The sequence below is a fragment of the Myotis brandtii genome, unplaced genomic scaffold (assembly GCF_000412655.1).
Source record: "Myotis brandtii unplaced genomic scaffold, ASM41265v1 scaffold326, whole genome shotgun sequence".
Classification (NCBI taxonomy): domain Eukaryota; kingdom Metazoa; phylum Chordata; class Mammalia; order Chiroptera; family Vespertilionidae; genus Myotis; species Myotis brandtii.
This window is the reverse complement of record NW_005362534.1, coordinates 1086108-1102883: the sequence shown is the minus strand read 5'-3', so window position 1 is coordinate 1102883 and position 16776 is coordinate 1086108. Positions and strand designations below refer to the sequence as shown.

Below are 16776 nucleotides of genomic sequence, written 5' to 3'. Positions count from 1 at the left end.
TATATTTTCCTGGGACCAAGGAAACCTTTTTGCTTCTCTGCCTGAAATAAGCAAAGCAGTCAATGGCATTTCATGACATCATATAATTTCCAAGGGGAAAAAATAAAGAGAATAAATATGCATGCACCCAAAATGAGCAATCTTCAGTAGTTTTCTGAGGGTGACCCTTTATGCAGTGGGTATAGCCTATCTTGTAAGTGTGCTCTTCCCTGAAGTTAATGTGATAGAGACTATCTTCTCCTGGGCCAGCTCATTAGATAAAGCATTTTAAAGGTTGTGTTTTCTTTTCTTCTTACAGCCAAGGATTACTGCAAAGTAATATTTCCATATGAGGCACAGAATGATGATGAATTGACAATCAAAGAAGGAGATATAGTCACTCTCATCAATAAGGTAAACAAAGTTTCCTTCCTGCCTTCTAAACTGTGAACTGCTTTGAGGTATTGACTGGATAGGACAAGCTTTGTTTTTAGCCCTTGAAACTTGAGGTTTTCATGGTCCTGAACTCCTCAGGAAGACTCTTGTGTCTTTTCTCTGGATCAGGCAAAGCCCAGTGTATCTAGGTGAATGAATGAATTTAAAAACCAACTAGATTCTGTTTGCCTGAGAGCCAGCTGTGGATTTGCATGGCTTGGCAGAAAATGTCTGTCCCACAAAGGCTAACCCAGAAGGTGGCCTGCATGGCTGGAGGGCCCAGACTGCACAGTGGCCCTAGCTGCAAAGCTCTGGGTCATGGTGTGTCCAAGGAGACACTTTCAAAAAGCAGGTCATGCCTCACAGGCAGAAAATACTTAAAGAATGTTTACTGTTCAGATCAAAGACAGGTAGCATGCCTGAGAGAATTTTACCTGCCTTGTTTGGGCTAAGAAGGTTGAACGATTTTATTATCATTATGGGCAGAGTCTTGTAAACATACTGAGAGCTATAAAATCTGTATGAAGTGACGCAACTTAACAGGGCTTGGACCACGTACTGTTTATGCTTTCATGCAATGTTACTCACCAAGTAGATGGTTGAAAGATAAGTTATTTAAGCCTTTCCTCTGAAGTACAGGAATTTTATGATGGTCAATCACAATGAAAAACTGAACCATCTTTAAGATATATTGGTGGTTTTACTCTTATATGCAGGTGAATAGCAGGGAACACATAATTCCCTTAGCACAGGCATCATTGCTGTCTGCACTCATGCAGGCCTGAGAGCACTGGCAGTCTAGAGGGGTGGAGGGTGCAGGGAGAGGGAAGAGAGAACAGGGGGCCAGCATGGGAAGTAGGCCCTGGGTCCACGGCCTCTGGCCATTACTGAGAGGAAGTGGACCAAGGTGTTTCCTGCCCCCCCCCAATTTCCTACCCCAAGGGTGTCCAAAAAGTCATGTTTGATTTACCTTTATAATCAAGGAAGTTACCTTTAAGAAATGGATGTAGAGGTTGTGTGTTTAAGAGCCTGAGCCATGCCCTGACTGGGTGGCTCAGTTAGTTGGAACACTGTCCTGTACACCAAAAGGTTGTGGGTTCAATTCTGAATCGGGGCACATACAGGAGGCAACTGATCTCTCTCTCTCTCTCTCTCTCTCTCTCTCTCTCTCTCTCTCTCTCTCCCTCCCTCTCTCTCTTTCTGTTTCTCTTCCAGTCTCCCTTCCTCTGTCTTTAAAAATCAAAAAAATCTATCCTTGGGTGAGGATTTAACAAAGAGCCTGAGCCAACAATGCCAGGCAACTATTGACACCAGAGTTTAAGTAGCTTGCCAAAGGTCAAATTATTTTAGGGAGAGAACTGGCCCCGTCACCCACTCCATATGAAAGTGGTATGCTAGACAATGTTAAGGACAGGAACCTTTTGAGAATAGCAAACTATTCCCTGCTTTGATGATCACCCAAGAACTCGTCCATCTTTTTACCAATAAAATATCCTCCCCTAAACTTATTTCAATGCATCTCTGTTGGTGTTTGGTGTTTTCCATGGCAGGAGGAAATCAGAGGAGGGGAAATGCTGCCCTATTGTTCCTTTCTGCCAAGGAGGTCGAGTGGTTCTCTTTCTTTACCACCCTTCCTGTGGTCCCTAGGCTGTGTCTCCTCTGGGCTGCTTCTTACGCATGGGGCACTTCCTATTTTGAAACAGACTCTTAACCTAACATTCGGGATAGGGAAATTGTTAAGTGGGTGTAAGGCATAATACAAATACTTTGATAAATAGCATAAATACAGAAAAAGTGTGAGAGCACTTTCCCCTGTGATGGTAAAGCAAGCAGGGAATTCACTAATTGCCATTCTTGACAGTGGGGGTGGGGGGCTTATATTCCTATTTTTGTTTGAAGGGGGCAGCCTCATTTTAATTGAATTCCAGATGTATCAGTAATATTTAATAAGGTTTGGGGAGAAGGAAAAAACCCCATGGATAGTCCTTTATCTGAACACATCTATTCCTACGTTAACATATCCTATTCCAGTCCTTGTCATTTGATTACATATGATGAGAGCACATTCATCTCGATTGTTTCCTTCCTTCCTCCCGGCCTGAAATCCAGTCTGATAAAAAGAATCAGGTTTTTCTGAAGAGCTTAGTCAGAAAGGGACTCTCTCCTGGTCCCATTCACACAGGAGGGAGAAAGGAATGGGCACGTGTGGAAGGCTGCTAGCAAGAGTGTCCGAAGCTTGCACCCAGTTTCCCTGGTTTCATAGCTTAATGTATTAGGAAGCAGTTTGGAAACTGTGAAGCAGCTTACAGATATCATTATTACATTTGCAGAACATGGCCTTGCCCTCCTTGCCGTATACTTGGCCCTTCACCTGGCTTTCACACTGATCCTGCTCCTCAGGCCTAGAGTGTCCACGTCATTTTGACTCTTGCTCTCCCCGCCCCAGATCAGCAGCACCAGAACCTAGAGATTCTGCCTTCCTGCATCCCTGACACTTCCTGTCTGTGGTAGAGCCAGGCCCAGGCTGAATGGAGGCTGCTCCTCCCTGGGCCTCCTCCCTCCCCCAGCACCCTCCACAGCACCTGCTCTGGAGGAGAGCCCTGAGGTGGCCAAAGGTGGAGGGCTACTTCATCTCTAGAATCCAGCCCCTTCTTCTTATCATCTCATAGAACCCCCGTGCTCCAGTGAAAGTGTTTAGTAACTTTCCTTTAAAAAAAAAACCCAACTCGATTATCCTGTACTCATTGGCCCAGTCTGTCTGGCCTCAGTCTGGCCTTTTAGCATTGGTATATGTCACTGTTCTGCATGAACAAACTCTCCTGGGATGTTCCCATCTTGCTTGTGTGTCCTCCCTAACTTGACCCAGACCATGTTCCTGCTGCCTGGATGCCCTCTGTCTGCCCATTTAGCTGGTTGTTCAATAGCTGATGATACAGCAGTCTTAACTCATGCTGTATCATGCGCTCAGGCCCATTGCGAGCCCGTTGCTTTAAAAAGTCCTTTGCACTATATCATTTTGTTTTTATCATTATTTTATATGGTCTGTGACATCAAGTCTCTTGACACATCCTGTGCTCCTCTAGGTTTTAACTTTTATTTCCATGAATGACCTAGAATTCCAGTTGGTTGAAAGCAGCATGCTAAACTGATAAGTACCACCTAGGCCACCAGTTCAGAAAAACTGGGCTTTGAATCCCAGCAACACCACTCTTGGCTGTGGGCCTTTGGGAATGTCACTTAACCCCTCTGAGCATCAGTTTTCTCATCTATAAAGCCGGCCTCACAGGGCTGCCATTAGGATTTACTAAGATGCTGGGTATAAAGTGCCTCTCACAGGGGAGGGGTTCACCAATGGGTGATACCTATAATCCTAGGAATTGTCATTTCAACTCCAGCTGCTCTTTCTCTGACCTAGAAACAGGAGTGAAAGGGCTCTTGTGTCTGGGCCTAGTTTGCTGCCGGGGCTGGAATGCCATGACATGAAGTAGGTAACAATGGTGAAAAATCTACCTGAAATAGTTCAGAATTCTCAACGGGTGAGATTTCAATAAGAATTTGGAGGAAACAAATGGGCCATAAATAATTTGCCTGCTGAAAGTGGGAGAAATGGAGTCTGAGTCTATCAAACCCTGCTGACTTTATAGAAAATTCTTAAATCTTCCTCTGAGTTAAGAAATCATTCGAGTTCATTTAGATGATTCTGTGCCATTGATATTGTAAAGTGAACAGCTTCACCATTTGTTCAACATGCATTTGGATATGCATCTTTATTGTACATACTAGAGGCCTGATGCATGAAATTTGTGCAAGAGTAGGCCTTTGCAGCCGCTGCCTGGATCCGTCCCTCGCAGCCGCAGCTGCAGCCTGGGCTTCGTCCAGAAGGACATCCGGTCCAATTAGCATATTATGCTTTTATTATTATAGATAAGTTGAAATGAAAGACCTGAATTGCTGCTCTCTGAATCGATTGCTTTTGCTCTAAAGGTTCTCAATTTACCCCAAATTCCATCGTATTTTCCTTTCATAGTCAGTTAAGGTGGTTGCCCATTGCCTTGTTTTTCTGTGTTGTGGCTGGTGTCATAGGGCAGGTTCTGTGCTAATTTTTAGCCCTGTAGCTTTCTAGAAAATGAGTCAGACACCTTCTGTAGAAGTGCCCATAAGCCCTCTGTGATTCCTGCAATAATGTGCAAAGACTGGGACTATTTGTGTGTGTCCCTGGAAACTAGGATGAAATGTGGCAACTCAAATGGTTTGTTTTTTAGTTTATTTATAAAGAATTCTTGTGGACTTGGGAACATTTCCACTTGTGAAGAACACACCTGTGTTTAGCTTTTATTTCCAGTCACTCAAAAATAGCTCCTTAGTCTGTGTTCCTGCCGCCCCCATCCCTGCCTTCCTGATTGTGTCCAGAGTGTGGCTGAAAGGATTCAGAAGTCTCTGGGTCTTTTTCCAACCAGAGAAGCTCCCTGGAGAAGGTCTGAGAGTAGCCTGGCAGGGTCAGGCTGGGACCAGCTGTGACAATGGCCACCACTGAAGGGTGCTCCTTGCCCTGGCCACTGCCGCCTAGGGCTGAGTGAGCCCAGCTGTGGAGAGGGACAGTGTTTTGCCCTTGGCCTACAGCCTCATGGCCTCAGAGTGATGGTCTTTTCCTCCCAGCTACTTCCCTCTCCAGTCTGGGAGGAAGGGCTTCCCATGTGACCTGTTTGTAAATAAGGATCTTTAGCTATTTCTTATAAAAAGGATCCCCTCTGTAGCTGTGTCTTTGACCTTTACTAAAGCAGACACAACTCGTTTCTTCATGGGTATACGCCTACTTAACAGCATCAAAGTCAACACTAAGAAGGATAATTTTATTGGCTGAAATCATGGAGCAGTGGAGTTGGAGGGAAGGGGAAAGAGTGTTGATGTTTGGGGTGATAGATACACCCCAAAGAAAGAGGGAACCCTGAGGATTAGAAACAGATAGAAGTATAAGGGAACTGCCACACAAAAAACAAACTGGGAGTTTCACCTTTGCCTAGGGATGTATCAAACCAGGGAGTCCAAATGTTTGGAGTTAGCCCTGTGGTGAGGGCAGAATTAGGACTGAGTACTAATTACCCCAGCTTCCTCTATCTCTACCTCAATGTGTTTTTCTCCCTTCTTTCCCAGACAGCAGTTGAGCATTTAACTTAATAATGGCTCAATCTGCCCAGCAGTGTGACTCAGGGGTTGAGCGTCAATGGTTTTTCTGTCATCAATGTTTCTATCTCTTTTCTCCCTCCCCCTTCCTCTCTGAAACCAATTAAAAATATTTTAAAAAATAACAATGGCTCAATCTACCTGCACGACTGCAAGTTCCCAGTGCAGGACCCTCTGGGCCACTGGCAGCAAAAGACCAGGACCCTTCATCACCACTCCTTTTTCCTCCTGAGTTTTTGCCCAGCTCAGCCTCACAGCAGCTCTGGGAGTTAGATGTCATAATGGGTGTTCTGTCCAGATTACAAAGGAGAAACAGAGGCCCAGATGTGAAAGTGACTTTCCCAAGGTTCTCACAGCAAGTCAGTGACAGAGCCAGGGCAAAGGTGTCTCCTGACCCTGAACTTGGAACTTGGGAGTTGGGCAGGGCAGGGCAGTACTGTCCAAACTTTCGGGGGAGGGGGGGTGGAGAGGGGAGATGGGCAGTCAGATGCTTGTGGTAGGAAAGGCTCAGTCACTCCTGAGGCGACTTGTGTACTCATTGAGTCACCCATTGTTGCTAAATATCTAGGGCAAGGGCCTGTGGGATTTTCTTTCTAAATTAATGACATTAACACTATTTTATCAGGAAAACAGTATCGCCATGCCATTACCCCATCCATTTGTTTCTGATGCTTGCATTTTGGTGTCCACATTTCTGATCTCTTAGGGTCAGGATCATCCATGACTTTCTGATTCCATTGTCACCACTACATAAATGAGATGATAGTCAGTGCAGAGGAAATGATGAGCTCAGCTCAGGGCTAATGTTGGTTCTTTTTATGCCTGAAACCCTCTCATTCTATTTCTTTCTTCTGCTTTCTTCCCATGCCCAGTGTAGTTTGCCTTCCTCTTTTCTTCTGAGCCCATGTGCCACTGAGTTTTCTGCTTGCTTTTACCATTTTTTTAAAGGCAGGAATCCTAAGCTCCTTCCTAAGTTATTCTGTGATTATATGTTCTATTGTTTGTTCTAATGTTTATTTTCCTCTCCTACCTCCCACCTATTCATTCATTTATTGAAACATTTATTCATGAGAAAAAATGTTTTCAGACTTTTTTGCTTCCCACCCCACAGGAAGTAAGAATGTTTATTCAAAGAGAGGTGTCTTTAGGAATCTCAAGAAAGGCTCTCAGCTTTGTATAAGAGAGCCGATCAGCTAAATAGATTGCTAGCCTTGACCCTTTCTCTCTCAACTGCCCAAGCTTTTAGCAGAGCTCAAATGCTGGAATTAAATGTGGTTTCAAGGGTGGAGGAGTAAATTAACAGGTGCCACCCTGCAAATGATGACACCCTGACAGACCCATTAGAAGGATAAGTTTTATGAGGGAATGAATAAGTGAAGCATAGGTCTGGGGTCATTTGGGTTTATACACACTTGAAAAATATCAGTGTTCAGCAAATGAGTCATTTATGTCATAGGATGTATTTCTTACAATATGGTCTGTCTTATTAGACTGCATGTGTCCTTTCTCAAGATGGAAGTCACAGCATATCTCCTCTTAGGAGCATTAGCAATCCCAAGGAATACAGTTTGCTGGTTTGTCTTCCTCTTTCAAGTCACCAGGCCAGTGGAACGATTGAGAAGAATCCTCACACCATAGTGTATTTGATCAATACTTCCTCAATGAGCTTGTGTATCCTCCCAAACACATGGTTTTAAATTAGGTGAGGATGGGAAACGTAGGACTTGAGATAGGAGAAAACTTCTCTTTAATTTACCAGTAGACAGTAAAAACAGTGCCAGCCCCAGATTTCGATGGTGATGATTATAGATTTTTCAGATAGATGAGTTACAGTTGCTACAAATTCCCAGTTTCATGAGCCACCACAAATTATATAAAGCTGTCAAAAGGGACCCTGTGTTTGTTCATCCTAATTGTCATCTCTCTCCAGAGTGCTGTGCTTTAGTGGCAGGACATCAGTAAGCCTTGTAACAGCATCTTTTTTCCTGCCACACACAGAAAAATCTGCAGGTGCCATACAAAATTAGAGAAGCTTTCTTTTTTTCTGTTTTCTATTTCTAGCCTTTCTATTTGTATTACTCTGAGGGGGCTGTGGTGAGGATTAAATGAGATAGTGTGGCTTTAGAAATGTAAAAGTCAACTGATAGTTATTGCTATGATAAATTATTGTAGGAAGAAGAACAGACAAATGTTCAGTGACTGGAAGTTCTCTCTTGGTACTTGAACTGTCCTGAAATTAAGGCCAGTACTTTCTCTGAACTTCCTCTTCATTATTTAACTTCTATTAGGATTAAAGTAATTTATTATAGTTGTATAGTCCCGGTCTTATTAAAGTGTCTCAAAGTTTTTACATTCATATTTGCATTTTATTAAAATACAGTTTCTGAGATGGCAAGTGGCGTGGGATGCACTTTTAAGTAATACTTTAAAATTATAGAAATAATACTTACTCTTGAAGAAAAAATTAGAACAAAACAGATAAATACAGAGAAAGAGAAAAGTCTAAGTCACCTGTGACCTCACCACCTTCAGATACCTCTCTAAATATTCGAGCTATATTCTTCCAGACTTTTTACACACACACACACACACACCACCCACTTCAAAATAAAATATGATCATATCATACACTATTTATTAACCCTCTTTATTCAAAATATATCATGCTTATGTTTGGCCGCATGGTTAAATGCTTCATTAGCATCCTAATGTATGAAATAGCACAATCCTCTTATATTTAGCCTGTTTCTGGTTTTTTCCTGTTTTAGACAATGTTGCATCTAGTCATCATCTTGTTTATAAATCCTCGTGCATGTTAATTATTTTTGCCAACTTCTATTACTTGTGTAACCTTGAGCAAGTTGCTCAATCTCTCGGTGCCTCAGTTTTCACATCTGTGAAATGGGGATGATGACAGTACCTACCTCCCGGTGTTGTAAAGATTTAACAAGTTAAAGTAGATAAAGCACTTAGAATGCCTGTCTCATAGTAACTGCTGTCTAATTGTTAGCAGTTATTATTTCCTGATGATAAGTTGCTAAATGTAATGCTGCCCCAGTGCTTTTTAAAGGCATTTAAGTGATGTTATGAACGATTGTGACAATTTAGTCTCCCCACAGAAGTATATGCAGTTATATTCTCCTGTCCTTGTCATCCCTGCATATTGTCATTTTTTCTAATCTCTGCTAATTTGATAGGTATTCACATTTTTTCTTTTCTTTTTTTATTGTTGACAGTATTACAGATGTCTCCTGTTTTCCCTCTTTCTGCTCCCTCTACCCAACCCCCATCCCAACCTAGACCTTCACCACACTATTGTCTGTGTCCATGGGTTATGCATATATGTTCTTTGGTTAATCTCTTCCCATCCCCTGGTGTCCATACTTTTAAAAAATTGATTACTCAACTTGAAAATTTCCAATTGATTTTTATAAAAATGCCTTATATTCATGACATCCAGTGGTTCTACAGTTCCTCATGTTGTGGTGACCCACAACCATAAAATTATTTTCATTGCTACTTCATAACTGTAATTTTTCTACTGTTATGAATCGTAATGTAAATATCTGATATGCTATATGTGTTTCTGATGGCCGTGACCCACAGGTTGAGAACCGCTGCTGGATTAAACTATCATCTTTCACATTTGAAATATTTTTTCATAATTTATGATTCATGGAGACATTTAAGAAAAAATGCCATTAAAAATAAATACCCTTTAGACTTAAATTTCCCCTGTTTTATAGTTAACTGTATAGTACAGTAAAATTCATCCTTTTAAGAATAGTTTTACTTAAGGCTTTTATATTGTAGCCCTAGTTGGAAAGGGCAGTTGGCTATTAAATGCATTCCTTTTCTGCCTTCCTTAGGGCTTTCAGAGGTTCTATTTAAAGCTTCTGTCCTTACAGTATTTTTTATAGTGGCATTCAGAGAGCCTCTGAGGTCTTGCATGGATGTTGCATAATAATCCTCATATCCTAGACCAGGGCTTGGCAAACCTTTTCTGTAAAGAGCCAGAGAGTAAATATTTTAGGCTTCATGGGTCATACAGTCTGTTGCAACTATGCAAAAGCAGTTATAGATGTAAATGAATGGACATGGCTGAATTCCAATAAAACTTTATTTATAGAAATACAGATTTGAATTTAGAATAATTTTCACATTTCTTGAGATATTATTCTTTTGATTTTTCATAACCATTTAAAAATGTAAAAACTATTCTTAGCTTGTAGGCTGTACAGAAATAGATAGCAGGCCAGATTTGGCCCAAGGTCTTTACCTTGCTGGCCCCTGAAATAGAATGTCTAGAAACAGACCCATAGAAATACAGCCAATAGATTTTCAACAAAGGTGCAAAGAAAACAGGGAAGAAAGGATAACCTTTTAAAAAATTGCTTTTGGTGCAATTGGGTATCCATAGGCAAAAAAAAGTGAATCCTTACCTAAACCTAACACATGATACAAAATTTAATGCAAAATGAACCATAGATCTACATGTAAAACATAACATAGAACAGTGGTTCTCAACCTTCCTAATGCTGCGACCCTTTAATACAGTTCCTCATGTTGTGGTGACCCCTAACCATAAAATTATTTTCATTGCTACTTCATATCTGTAATTTTGCTACTGTTATGAATCATAATGTAAATATCTGATATGCAGGATGTATTTTCATTGTTGCAAATTGAACATAATTAAAGCATAGTGATTAATCACAAAAACAATATGTAATTATATATGTGTTTTCCGATGGTCTTAGGCGACCCCTGTGAAAAGGTCGTTCGACCCCCAAAGGGGTCGCGACCCACAGGTTGAGAACCTCTGACATAGACAGTTATTTATGAACACATAGGAGGAGAGAGTTGTTAAACATGACACCAAAAGCACAACCTATGAAAGAAAATACTACTAATTTGGATTTTGGCAAAATTAAGGACTTTTGCTCTGCAAAGCTACTTAATGTTGTTGATCGGTCTGTTTTTCTTACAAGGCCATCTGAGCCCTAGTATTTAGTAAATAATTGCCTGACATGTAATTGCATGAATTTCAAGGACCTTGGTTTTGTTCTGAGCCTTCCTGGGAATTTCCTGTGGAATATGAGACCATGAATCTCCCATATCAGCACCTTTTCCTGCCCCCCTACCCCTTGCCCCTGTGCCCCTTCTCCCACCAGATAGCAAACAAATGCAGCTATGCTTCATCAGTCAGGCCTGGACCCTGTTGAGCAGCCTGAGGGCCTGGATTTAACCTGGGGATTGTAATTTTTTTTTAACTGCACCAGCCTAGAAATTAAATTTGCTGAGTATAGAGAAAAAGACTCTAAACAAATTTTTATGCCAGGGAATAAGTTTTCGTAATAGAAACATTTAAATATAGATTTGTCTGGTAAAGAATAGAGATAGAAGGTAGTAATTTAGGAATTTACCAATAGCAGCTGCAGCTTGGATGTTTTTGACCTTCATAATGATCATGACTATGCCCTTCACTTGTTATTCCTTTGCTGTGCTTACCTGTGAAATGAAGATACTCCCCTTACCCTCACCCTCACCCTCACTACTTTCTTTGTGTCTCTTAGAGGTGGTGCAGGAGCCAAGAAAGTCTGTTAAAAATAATGAAAGATGCTTTATAATTTCCAGTGTCTTTGTCAATGAAGCAAAATAATTTTTTTTATTATATCTACTATCCCTTTAATGGAAGAAAAACATGTATTTGGATGCAGTATCAATACAATTCTCTAAACAGAAATGAAAATGAAAATTTAGCCATAGGATGTACATCCTTGAGAGGTAAACTGTGAGCTGAAGGTGCCATTACAAATAGCTTTTAAAATTTAACATTAAGTGGTCACCTGAATGTAAATAACCTAACAAGTAAAAAATGAGAAGTTTCTCTGAAAACATTGTTCCATAACTTCATATAATTGATTATGTTTAAATGGACAAAAATGTAAAAGTGCTGCCTTAATGATTTGCATTTTGTGTATGATTTGTTCCCATGCTCTCATATGTTATTGTCTCTCGTCATGCTTAAGCCAGATTATAAATACACAGGAAAGGCCCTCTCTACAAACACTTCCTTTTCTCATGCTTACTGATTTTTGAAGTCATTTAATGGGGGTAGAAAGTCTTTCATTCTATTATTATAAAAAGTCTAGAAGCAAAAACATTTCCTGAGACTTAAGATTGTTTAAGCTGCAAATGAGATAATGAAATGAGTAAGCATTCTTATCTATTGTTGTCTACAAACTATATGGCCATGTCCCACAATTCCAGGAGATGCCCAATATGAATGGTGAACTTGGAGTTGAGCTAATATGGCAATATCTGTTGGGTGCAGTTCTCTGAAGAGGCTCCAGATAGAAACATCTTTTTTTGAGCAGGAAACAGTATGAGCACTGAGGCCTTTTGAGACATCTGGTCTGTGTGGTCTGTTAAAATCCATTCAGGCCTTCCTGATTCCTGCCTGTCTGCCTCTCCTAACACCTGTGGAAGAAAGCTCTGTTCTCTTTCTGGGGCCTGAAATTTGGTTTCAGGTGTTTTTTTTTCCTTATTTCTTCGTTAGTGACATTTGGACTCAAAGGTTACTCCTGTAGCATTTCCTAACCCATGTGCTAGGAGTGGGTTATAGGAGTGTAGGACAGTGATCCCCTCAGCTCTTCAGGGTGGATGGGAAGGGCCTTAGGTGGTTGGACTCTCCCTCTGGACTGATGACCTCTAACAGTGTTTGGCCTTCAGCAGTATGTCATCAAAATATTATCATTTTATATGTGTGCCATTATCTAAAAAGGATTGGGAGGCACTGATTTACTGTACGTATTTAACTTTTCCATATAAAGATGTTTAACAATGACTACTTTCCTTAGGGAATTGTTCACCTTCCTTGTTAGAGAAGGGTACATATGACTAGTAAAGGAAACTCCAGGATAATTAAAAACCTCTGCATGTATCTTCATTTCAGAAATTCTTTCTCTAGGACATCTTTTGGGAATTAGACCTTGAAATAGCTCAGACTTTTAAAGATAGAGTTTAAAGTCCTATTATATCTAGAACAAAATAAATTCATTCTAATTAAAGAAACGATTTTTTAAGTGAAACCATAACTTCTGGTTATAGCTATGATGGAGTAAAGTTTATTAGACTTACCTGCCTGCCATGGACAACTTTAAAATCGGACAAAATACATCAAGCAGTTGTTTTTAGGCATTGGACAATACTCAGTACAGGGATGTGATCCTTGAGAGTGGAGAAGCATAAAGTGAGCTCCACATAAACCTTGTTTTTTGCCTGGGGGTACTTTTAAATTTGTAGCACAGAGCAGTAGAGCCCAAACAGAGAGCAGAAGACAAAGTGGATAGAGGAAATAAATTGTAATTCAGGGCTACCAAGGTACCTGGAATTTTCAGGGTGGGAATTGCAAAGTAGCAAGCTGTACACAGAAAGAACTCCAGACGTCTGTTTATAGTTGTCCTTTGAATCTTTGACCAAATGTTAAGCTACATATCAATAGGGCAAGACTCCACCAGGCCTGGCAGAAAATAAGTTCAGTGATTGGGGGTGAGCTGTGATGTGAGTGGCTATCTCGGATGTCACCAGTGATGGGAGAGATTGGAATTCTGTCCAAGCAGGATAGGAAAACCTTGCTGAAAATGCCTGGTATTCAATTGGGAACCAAGAAAGGGCAGCCATAGGAATAGCACTCCACTAGACCTATCCTAACAAAGTCTAAAACCAAGCCTTGATAAGTGAAGCTGATCTGCAAGTAACTTGCCCACCATAACAAAACTCAACACTCTTGCAAGGAAGGCACTAAAATCCAGTCTATCAACAATATAGCATACACAGTTGTTAAAGAATATACAATAACTAATTATTAGATGTATGAAGAAGCAGGAAAATGCAAGGGATAATATGAGTAGCTTATAAAAGACATGAGGGCATTTCTGGATACAAATGATCCTCAACTTATGAAATTATATCCTGATAAAACCATTATGACTTAAAAATGTCTTAAGTTGAAAATGCATTTAATATACCTAACCTATGGAACATCATAGCTTAGCTTAGCCTACCTTATCCATTCTCAGAACAATTATATTACTCTACATTTGGGAAAAATCACCTAACACAATGACTACACTGTACAGTATTGGTTATTCATCCTCATGATCACATGGCTGACTGGGAGCTGCAGCTCTACTGCAGCCCAGCATCACGAGAGAGTATCATACCACATATCGCTAGCCTGGGAAAAAGTCAAAATTTCAAGTATGTTTTTCTACTGAATGCATATCGGTTTTGCACCATTGTAAAGTAAAAAAATCTTAAGTTGAATCATCAAAAGTCAGGGATCGTTTGTACAGTTTTTACACATCAATACATTTTTCAGTTAATATTGGCCAAAGGAAAGCTTGATTACTGATTTTTGTGTGTTACTCATCGATTTCTTTTGTTACCAGTTTTACAATATGGTAACCTTTGACCTTCATAATGATCATGGCTATGCCCTTCACCTGTTATTCTTTTGTTATTCCTATTGTAAAATGAAAAAATCGGAAACTACTGTAGCAAAACTTGTATGTTATTGCCTAACAAAAAGTCAGGATTTTTTTTAATTTTTTTTTTATTCTTTTGGGTTTTTTTTATTGCTAAAAGTAGTACAAAGGGTATTACATATGTGTCCTTTCCCCCCACCCCCACCCCGCCCTTGACAATCCCCTGGCCTCCCTTACCCCCCAGTGTCTTATGCCCATTAGTTATGCTTATATGCATGCATACAAGTCCTAATGGGTCCCCCCCCCCCCCGCCCTTGACAATCCCCTGGCCTCCCTTACCCCCCAGTGTCTTATGCCCATTAGTTATGCTTATATGCATGCATACAAGTCCTTCGGTTGAAGGTCAGGATTTTTTTTACAAGTAGATGAACTCTTTGAGGTCATAACTTGCCAGTATCACAAAATAGTTAATGACTGCCTAAGCCTCCATGATCCAAGGATGTTGACATTTGGACTGTAACATATTCTTGAGTGGGCTTATCCCTGGGACTGTCTCCTCAGCTTCCCTCATTAATTGTGGTCTGCCAGGCATTTTTGCTGACACTGAGATAGACCATAGCTTTCTTTTTCTCCCTGTTACCTCATAAACTGTGTACTGATGAGCCGCTTTAGTAACCGACTTATGGGGATGCTGGAAATTCTGAGTAGAAATCCCAGCCAAGCAGAATAATTGCATCTCTTGGGGAGATGTTAACAAGCAAAGGCAGAGCTGAGTGCTCCTGGGTTCTGGCTTCCATGGAGCTTTCTCTCAACAGCCCCCCTGAAGCTCCGTGCAGAAGGCGTTCATTAGTAAATATTAAACATCGCTTTCCGTGTTGCTGGTGGGATGCTGAGGGTGTGAGACCCCCTCTGGGCACTCCACGACTCACTTAACAGCCACACCAAAATCATACAACACTCACTTTCTCCATGAATGAGAGATAGAAACATCAACGATGAGAGAGAATAATTGATTGGCTGCCTCCTACACGCCCCCTACTAGAGATCAAGCCTGCAACCTGGGCATGTGCCCTGACCAGGAATCAAACCAGTGACCTTTTTGGTGCATGGGATGACAAGCCACTGAGCCACACCAGCCAGAACTCTAAGCACCAATTCTTGAATATTTTGTTCTGTGACCCAATTCCCACTGTCTTCCCTTTCCTCACACTTGGTGATCTTGCCCTTGACCCTTCTCATCATCTCAGTTCTTGCCCTCATTCTTTCCTTCCAGGCTGCCCAGCTTCTCAGGGTCCCACTTGTTTTGAAATCCAGCCTAGCACTCTTGTCGGTGTTTCTGTGCCATATCGATTCACTGTGTCTGCATCTTCCACTAGGCTCTGAGCTTGGAAGTCCCATGAGGATACAATAATTTTTTTTTACCCTTGAATTCCTCTCCTGTCCTGCATATTTCACATCCTCACTAAATAAATTGAATTTGCTGTTCTTTTACATTACGGGAAGCACAGCCCTTGTACTAATAATTCTCTCTTCATCTCTGCCATCAAAGGCTAGTTGTTTTGTCTGGTTTGTTGAGGGGTACTTATTTTCACTTCTCATTTTGCTATCAAAATTGTTTCTGTTTCCTTTAAATTAGCTTCTTTTGCTAGAAAAATAATGCCTTGGTTCTCTGTAAGTCTCCATCCCACTGCCGGCACCTTGACCTGCAGCTGCTTTCTGTCCTGCAGCGGGCTCCCATTTTCACTTTTCTTTGTATTCTAAGTCACATTGGAAATTTTCTTTTTTAAAAATATATTTTTATTGATTTCAGAGAGGAAGGGAGAGGGAGAGAGAGATAGAAACATCAATGATGAGAGAGAATCATTCATCGGCTGCCTCCTACATGCCCCACACTGGGGATCAAGACTGCAACCGGGCATATACACTAATCTGGAATTGAACCATGACCTTCTGCTTCATAGGTCGATACTCAACCACTCACTTTTCTTTTTTTAATGTACTTATCTCATCCACGAGCCTTGTGTTTGTTCTTGTATAATCAGAACAAGTAGATTGTGTTCTGTCTTGTTCTTTCCCTCTCTTACCTTGAATTACACAATAATTAGCACTGTTAGTGTTTTCTCTAAAAAGCAAAGTATAGATGAGCCATTCACCATTGATGGGAGATATAATAACTATAATGTGAGGTGCACTGTTTTCCCCTGTAGGCGTGCATCAGTACTAAAGTTATTCTGAATACGCTTTTGCTTATTACAATTTCATTATTTTCTCTCACATACAAAGCAAAAGGCTTCATTACAGTGGTTCTTGGGTTACTGCTTGCATAAGGCTAAGGCAAAGCATGGATTTGCACCATTCAGAAAGTTTGAAAAAAAGCCTTTTTAAAAAAAGTAAATATATTGGGGTTTCAATTTATATAGGCTTCAAGTATACAATTCTATAATACATTATCTGTATACTACATTGTGTGTTTACCCACCCAAAGTCAAATCACCTTTAAAAAGAAATGTAGCAGCCCAGCTGGTGTGCTCAGTGGTTGAGTGTCGACCTATAAACCAGGAGGTCATGGTTCGCATCCCAGTCAGGGCACATGTCTGGGTTATGGGCTGGATCCCCAGTAGGAGGCAGCTTATCAATGATTCTCACTCAATCATTGCTGTTTCCTTCTCTCTCTCTCTCTCTCTCTCTA

General features: G+C 40.8%; 1 protein-coding gene across 7 annotated transcripts in view; it reads left to right on the top strand.

Annotated features, from left to right (window-relative positions):
- Window positions 1–16776, top strand: part of SH3KBP1 (SH3-domain kinase binding protein 1) — a 274936-nt gene that overhangs the window by 185577 nt on the left and 72583 nt on the right. For all 7 annotated transcript variants that reach the window (XM_014543459.1, XM_014543458.1, XM_005870951.2 and 4 more), the window contains one exon: window positions 299–393. In XM_014543459.1, coding sequence (XP_014398945.1) covers window positions 299–393 — 95 coding nt within the window. The remainder of the gene's footprint in view (window positions 1–298; window positions 394–16776) is intronic.